Source organism: Bombina bombina, chromosome 4, assembly GCF_027579735.1.
Source record: "Bombina bombina isolate aBomBom1 chromosome 4, aBomBom1.pri, whole genome shotgun sequence".
NCBI lineage: Eukaryota > Metazoa > Chordata > Amphibia > Anura > Bombinatoridae > Bombina > Bombina bombina.
The window spans coordinates 671,806,912-671,815,493 of NC_069502.1; the positions used below are offsets into that span (position 1 = coordinate 671,806,912).

General features: G+C 35.9%; 1 protein-coding gene across 1 annotated transcript in view; it reads left to right on the forward strand.

Annotated features, from left to right (window-relative positions):
• Positions 1 to 1,510, forward strand: part of FAM184A (family with sequence similarity 184 member A) — a 573,060-nt gene extending 571,550 nt beyond the window's left edge. The window contains exon 18 of the mRNA XM_053710789.1: positions 1,181 to 1,510. Within this exon, the coding sequence (XP_053566764.1) occupies positions 1,181 to 1,262 (82 nt within the window). The 3' untranslated portion in view covers positions 1,263 to 1,510. The remainder of the gene's footprint in view (positions 1 to 1,180) is intronic.
• Positions 1,511 to 8,582: the final 7,072 nt, after the last annotated feature.

Sequence of the window (8,582 nt, forward strand, 5' to 3'; positions counted from 1 at the left end):
AAAATATTTATATACAATAATAACATAATACATGTTGTATGTTTTATTATGTTGTTTTTGTCTAGTTTTTATTCATTTAACAAATATAAAACATCTGTGGCTATTAATATTCTGTTACTACAATTTATAACCTCTATGATATATGGGCTCAAATAATGTTAAATGTTCTAAAGATGTTTTTGCCATGTTCATTTACTTAAACTATGCAAATCTGCACTTTTAAATTGTTCTGTAAGCAACTTAATGTTAGGAGAAACATTTTCATTCTGATTGGATGGTTTTATTATATTATTAAAGTGCCCTCTAGTGACAAAAGTAATATATTTTATGTGTATTTTTTTCACATTTATACTAGGATAATAATTTATGGGGAAAAATTAAATGTATAAATTTTTGTTTAAAAAATAAAGAGATTTTTTTTCAATCTACCAACAACATGTATTACTGTCATGCAACACGGCTGCATGTGTTTTGTGAGATTCCATAGTAACCAATCTGCATGTATACCGCTGATAGCTTTCATTCCCTTGCGCATGCTTTTTTACAAGGACACCTTTGCAATATTTTGATGTTTATTGTACCCTTGACTAAGCATTGAAACAAAACAACTTTCCCTTGTGTGAAAACGTAATATCATATTGTAGATAAAATCACTTGTTGTTAAATATCCTACCAAATTATCACTGCATGAGATAACAACAATGAAATATTCGTCTCTCATTCAGAAACAACTGTGTTTGTGTTACTAAATGAAGTATGTGATGCTTCACATTTATTTGTAATGTGACAACTGCTACATACTTCACGCCAATGATTTTTCTGACAGAAAAAAAGGAGGCTAAAAGAGGGACAACTAAAACTTTTTTGTGCTAAAATATATTAAGCCATAAGCTTATTTAATTTATTAAAATAATGTATCTCCTTTTTTAACCAATGAACATGCCCCCCCCCCATGCAATATAACATGTGCTGCTGTGGTATTACAATGAAGTGGATGTACAGAGATGTCACACTGGGACAATAAACAAAGAAATGAACCTGTATTTGTTTTGGCTTGTGCAAGTATAAGGATGCTGGACATTTGCTTACCTTGATGGTGCGCTATCTGCCTTTGTGTTCCCAACATGCAACACTTACTCCTTTTCATAACATGTCTCTCTTTTCTTTTCCTGGGATATAGCCCTCCCCAGACTGAAACGTCACCTGTGGCATCCCCAGATCCACAGCGTCAGGAATGGTTTGCCAGATACTTCACTTTTTAAGAGACAATATTTGAATACATTCCTACTACTATTGTGGCACAGCTTTGATGTGGACTGTTTGTAAGAGCATGACCTTGACAAATCCTTATGTGACTAAGCTTTGCCGTTAATACTGTTTGTCAAACACTGTGAACACAAGTATTTTTCTCCAATTTATGTTTGAACCACTCCTTATGTTTCTTTAAGTGGACTAAAAGTCTCTAGACTTTTAAACATATTTTAATAGAATTACTGTGCTACCTCCTTGTTACATGTTGTTTATTCCTTTAGTTTTTTTTTTGTTGTTGTTCATTTTTGTTTTGTTTTTGTATGTTAAATCTTATTTCTTGCAAGAAATGACTATATTGTACCATATAACCACTTCAGTGCTGGAATGATTTGCACCACATATTCTGTACTGAAGTGCTTCAATTGCCTTCTCACTACAACCATTCACAAGGTGAAAATGTTTATTAAAGATCATTGTAGTCTTAGTCCAAATGCATTTCATAGCTTGACACCAGAAATAACAATGTGCCTGGGTCAGATTTTCAGCTACTGATTTGTATGTATATACTATGTATGGCAATGTCATTCCTATTGTAACATCAAGCCCCAACTCCCAGTGTGTTATTTCCTATGGAAGTCACTTTTATTATGAAGAAAATAGTATTTTTTCTTAAAAGAATACAACCTGTCTGCTTTCTTTTATTCAAAAAGAATACAATATATGGTTTCAAAATAACAATATCTGTGATTCAAATTTTGTTTGAAAGGGATGCTCAGCTTTATATCTTGAGTTAATTACTACAATACAGGACGATGGAAGGCTTTTCACTTTATCCCAGGTACTGTTAGTCTTTGCTGCTCCTTCGGCATAAGCACCAATAATAATCAGGACAGCACAGTACGATTTACAGAGGGAAAACAGTCACTCCTAATAGATCACTTAATAAAAGCACATAGTGAATAAGAGGCACTCCTTTAGGGCTAACAAAAATAGTCTGGTGCATTTCGATGTGACCTTTTTCATTGACGTGAATGATGTCTATAGTCACATGACTGAAATGTGCTAGACTTTTTTAAGACTTCATTAATGTGTTCTTTAAGCTGACTGAATAAACCTTAAAAAATGTAAGGTGACCATTAGGTGTGTCTGTTTTCCTTCTTTATATTGTACTCACAGTGGATGACTTTACATGTAATTTCTATCGTAAATGACCATGCAAGAATGGCATTAGAAGAAAGGCACCACAGCATTGACTGACATGCTTCACTTCCAGACCTGCAGAGTGGACTTTGGAATTGTGTAAGTTTGGTCATTCCGTTTATACATCTGTTTTTTTTCGTACATTCTTGGGGCTCCGTCTATGAACGTATTATATATGAAACATAGGACTGTACACTCTCAATTGGAGTTTTATTGCTAGTGCAATGTTTATGTAAGACACATCTTTTCATTTATTGTGTGATACAAATTCAGGCCCTCAGAATGCTCACAATGTTTCATGGGTGTACAGTTTCTCTTCATCAGGGCTTTTTAGGACCTGTTATGGTATTTCACAATAAACAGGAATATTTCTCAAACATAAATGTTGAACTATTAGGTTGGAATAATTTTATTATTAGTTACAATTTTCACAACACAGCTTCTAAACCTTGTGATCAGTTTTTTATGCTGTCACATGTAGTCTAGGGCTTTCAAACAGCAATCCATCCCTGCTTCTTTCACCTCAGAAAATGTTTAATTGCACTACTGCTTGTCTCCGTTTGCAGAGGTCAAATACATTGTTAAAGTCTGCTCCAGAATGGCAATCTTCTTTGACTCCTGAGCAGGGCTGTTTCTAGAGAATCTGACTCCCAGAGCGAAATTCTAAAATGTGTCCTGTCACCAAATTAAGTGCAACCTTTCATGTCTCACTGTCACGACACATACAGAGGCACCCATAGACATTCACATGCACACAACCACACAGGTACATATAGTCATCCATATGCACATCCACACACAGTCAAACATAAATATCCACATTCACACATTCAAACATCCACATGGATAATCAAAAAAATAGCAAAAAAAGGCAACCACATACATTGAGATAAAAGCTTAGTGGTAAAAAGTATATTAGGATTATTATAATGCCAGAAGCTGTTAAATTAGATTGAAATGATAATGGGTTAATATTGGTTTTAAAACTGAAATTCAAAGTCCCCTTCTTCAAAATATGTTTCCTCTGCAATTTGTCTTTGACACAGATACAGCAATGCAGAAAACAATATCCTTTTAATATAGATACCAGTAGTAGATTAAAATTATAAAACTTTATTGAAAATTAGAACACGGACACAACATTGATCTAAAATTGGGTATTAGGAATGGGTATATCACAACCAATCCTCATATTCGCATATTACCCAACACTAAGTTAAAAACATAAAGTTAGGCCTGGTAGCTAGACGGTGTGCGTAGGTGATATAATGCGTGCTATCAATAAGTAATAGGGGTAGAACAAGTATTCAAACTTTGAATACAGGCACTCCTATGTGCTCAAAGGTGTTCTCCTGCTTGAAAGCTTTGTGGGGGTTACCCAGCCAGCCGATTTCTGACTAGTGTCCCTACAACTAGTTACGCATCACACATACAGGGCGTTTAGTGTCTCCACTGGATAATAATCATGTATCAAATTCAATCAGCTTTAACAATATCTTGTTACAATATGTTAATTCCAAGTTTAACTTAATAGCCACCGTATGCACACTAAACAAATGTGACACTTGCTACCCTCCTAGCCCCGCCCACCGACGCATTTCGTCACTACGGAACATGACTTTGTCAGGGTATTAGGGCCAGCCAAGCCGATCTCCATGGCTTAAATTCTCAATCGTTGCCATGGTTACATAATGTGTATGCAGAAGTTTTAACCGCAGTTACGTTGTTATTCATATAGTCTGAAAGCAGGTATTCAAACTAAATTATTGCGGATTGTAGTTATTAGATCACATGGTTAATCCTAAATTATATTCCATATTAGAGAGCCCTCTAATATTGTATCAAACATTACATCTTACAAGGATAGTCTCATCAGATATTTACACAACACAATCCACTTAATAGACCTTAGTAGTGAACATTATATTGGTCAAATTTAACTGTGATGTTATTTACATCAATTGTGAGCATAACCGCCCTTATAAACCACCCGTATCAAAACACAATTGTTTTATGTATTATAACAGGTGTGAAATACAAGACATTGTACACCAACATAGTTAGAATAGTGAGCCGAATGGTCTATAATCAATATAGCTTGTGCAAAGCTTTAAACTCATTGTTCATATTATGACTAATGTAAAGTTGAAATTTATATATTTCAACTCGTGTTCGGATGTGAATAATCCATTCACTATCATTGATTTAATTATATCCATTAGTCACAGATGTGTTCATTTATTCTGCTATACTTAAACAGATAGGGCAAAAATATAGTTCCAAGAGTATTATATCATATCACCCACAGTGGGACTTGTGTATTAGGTATTGTGGATGATTATTCCATATAATTTATTTGTCATTTGTCGCCAATGTGAACTTCACCACATTGAGATTCAAATCTTCATTGTGTATACCACACAAGTTATACTTCATATTAGAGAGCCCTCTAATGTTATAGTAATCATTATAGCTTAAATAGATAGTGTATTTAAATATTAACACAATACGGTTCATTTTATTTATTTATGAAATATTTTACCAGAAAGGATACATTGAGATTTCTCTCGTTTTCAAGTATGTCCTGGGGCCACAAAACATTGCATTGATACAATAGGGTACGATAAAATACAAAAACAATAATACGCAATATATGCAAAAATTTAACATAGAACAGGTAGGAAATATATAATCAACCATGATAGGTGCATTCTGTTTTGAGATATGTACAGAGGGATCTCTTAAAGGATATTAGGCTTGGGGAAGGTTTGAAAGTGTACGGAAGGTTATTCCATAATTGTGGTGCTCTGTAAGAAAAGGAGGATCGAGCTGCTTTCTTTTTGTATTGAGGCAAGCTAAATAATTTGTTGGTACTGGATCGGAGGTTATAGGAGGTGGGAATAGCCGGGGAGAGCATTCTGCTCAGGTAGGGTGGGAGCTTCCCTGAAAGGCTCTTAAACACACGGCAGGAAAGATGGAGGGTGCGTCTGGATTCCAGCGTCAGCCAGTTTAGTTCTTTTAGCATGTCACAATGGTGGGTCCTGTAGTTACATTGTAACACAAAGCGGCAGAATGAGTTATACAATGTATTAAGTTTATTAAGGTGAGTTTGCGGTGCAGGTGCATATACTACGTCCCCGTAATCCATGATAGGCTTCAGCATTTGCTGTACAATCTTTTCCTTTACTGTAGGGCTGAAGCAGGATTTGTTTCTGTACACGGCACTTAGTTTTGGATAAAGTTTAGATGCACGTTTTTCTATGTGGAGGCCAAAAGAAAGATTGGGGTCTAACAACATACCCAAGTATTTGAAAGAGTGGACTGCGGTCAGTGTGCAACTGAATTTTGTTTTAATGCGTAAATTTTGTAATTTGTGTAATTTAGGTCCCGTTCCAAAGATCATTGTGACAGTTTTGTCAGTGTTTAGGAAGAGTTTGTTTTTTGAGATCCACTTTTCTACCTCTGTGAATTGATCTTGGAGCACTGCTTCAAGCTGCGACAGATTGGAATTGTTTGTATAGATTACCGTGTCATCTGCATACATGTGTACAGTTGAGGATTTGCAGACATTAGGCAGATCATTTATAAATAATGTGAATAGTAGGGGGCTGAGAATGGAACCTTGGGGAACACGTGACTGGGAGAGGGAGGGAGTCTCTGTCAGAAATGGAGATCGATCCGATACATATGATCGAAACCAGGTTAATGGACAATCAGCAATACCAGAGTTTTTTAGTTTGAGCAGTAGTATGTTGTGGTCTACTGTGTCAAAGGCCTTTGCAAAATCATGGAAAATAGCTCCAGTTAGGTCTCCTTGTTCCATGCCAGTTTGGATGTCGTTGCAAACGTTTAGGAGGGCAGTTGTAGTGGAGTGATTCGGGCGAAAACCTGATTGATCAGGGGTCAGATAGTTAGATTGTTGGTAATACTCACATAGTTGCATATGGACGCATTTTTCTAAGATTTTTGACAATACTGGGAGCAATTATATAGGGCGATAGTTAGAAACCAAGGTTAACTCCCCACTTTTATAGATAGGCACTACTCTTGCAGTTTTCCAAAGTTTGGGTATATATCCAGACACCAAGGATTCGTTAATTAGGGTTGTGACAGGTTTAGCAATTGCCGGTGCACTGAGCTTCAACAGCATTGCTGGGATTTGATCAGGTCCAGACTGGTTTTTCATTGATGGGTACAAGTCTAAAATTGAACTTCTCTATATTGGTCCTTTGCTGATTTAGTGGGGCTTGATCCACATTTGTAGTTTCAGGATGCGTGTCATTTATTAATTTGTCAATCAGGGTGGTGGAGCATCCGACAAAATAACTATTAAAGGCATTTGCTACTTCTAAGGGGAGTTGCAGATTTTGGTTGTCCACATTGACAGTGGAGGGTTTGGAGTGGATTGGTGGATTTTGTAAGTAATTTATGAGCTTCCAAAACTTTCTAGGGTTTGAAATGTTATTGTTCAGATTTTCACAGAAATATTGGGCCTTGGCCAATTTTGTTTGTTTAGTGCATATATTTTGCCATTGTCTATATACACAGTGATCGTTCACAGAGCCAGTATGCTTGAATTTTGACCACAATAAATCCTGAAACTGGTACATTTGAATGAGGTCAGCTGTGATCCAATTCAAGTGTGCTCCTTTTACTCTCACCTTACGCAGTGGGGCATGTAAATTCCAAACTTGTAGGAGTTCAGACTGAAAGAATTCAACTGCAGAATCTAGATCTGGGATTAGGTTTAATCTGTGCCAGGGGAGGTTCTTGATGTCATTTAGAAATGATTGAAGATTACATTTTTTGAAGGACCTGGTGATTTTAACCTTGGGAGAGGATTTATTTGCCTTTATTTTGCGCACGCAATATAATAAGCAGTGGTCACTGAAATTGTTAGGGAGAACACCTGCCTCCTGAATTCGGTCGAGAGAAGTGGAGAGAATCCAGTCGAGCAGGGTGTGATTATGGCTTTTGATGTTTATGCGAGTTGGGGAGGAGATTAATTGCGTTAGCTGCAAAGATTTAAACAGTGAGCGACAATTATTATTTTTTGGATTCAGCCAATCAATATTAAAATCACCAAAAACCAAAATTTCACTAAGGAGATGTGCTATGTCAGAAAGGGAATGCACAGGGGAGCTAGGTGGACGGTAGATTCCTGCAACAATGATTGATTTACTGCACGGTATCTCAATTTTGTCAGAAAGGAAATCAAAGGTGGCAGGAGAGCTAGATTTTTGTAAGGGGTGTACTTTGTGGAATTGTCAGCATAAATTACAATGCCGCCTCCTCTCTTTGCTCTATCATTTCTATGGCATGAATACCCATGTATTGCAATGGCAGAGTCAGGTATTTTTGCGGTTAGCCACGATTCAGAGATCACAATGATTTTGGGCTTGTATTGTAAACAGCAAGCTTGCAGTGCATCAATTTTTGGTAGTAAGCTGCGGATATTACAGTGCACAAAGGAGAGGCCTTTTTTAGCTGGAAGGCTAGATATAGAATTTGTTGGTGGACCAGGGTTAGAATTTATCAGCCCCTCATATCATAGAACAATTGCTTTAAGTATTATTGTAGATGTAAGATACAAAATGGTATATAATAGTACTGTTAGAAAATTAGGCCAAACTGTTTACAATCCAAATTACTATGTAATGCTTTGAACCTTTATTGTGACCAATTTGACGTTTTTGTACTCGTGATAGGATGTAAATAATCCATTCACTATTATTTATTCAATGACTTCTATTGGTCACTAACGCGCTCATTTATTGTGCTACAATTTAACCCCTTAAGGACAAGGCCATTTTTCAGTTTCTTACACTTAAGGACCAGGGCTATTTTTACATTTCTGCTGTGTTTGTGTTTAGCTGTAATTTTCCTCTTACTCATTTACTGTACCCACACATATTATATATTGGTTTTCTTGCCATTAAATGGACTTTTGAAAGATACCATTATCTTCATCATATCATAATTTACTATAAAAAAAAAAGAAAAATATGATGGAAAAATTGAAAAAAAAAACACTTTTTCTAAATTTGACCCCCAAAATCTGTTACACATCTACAACCACCAAAAAACAACCATGCTTAATAGTTTCTAAAAAATTTTGTGAGTTTAGAAAT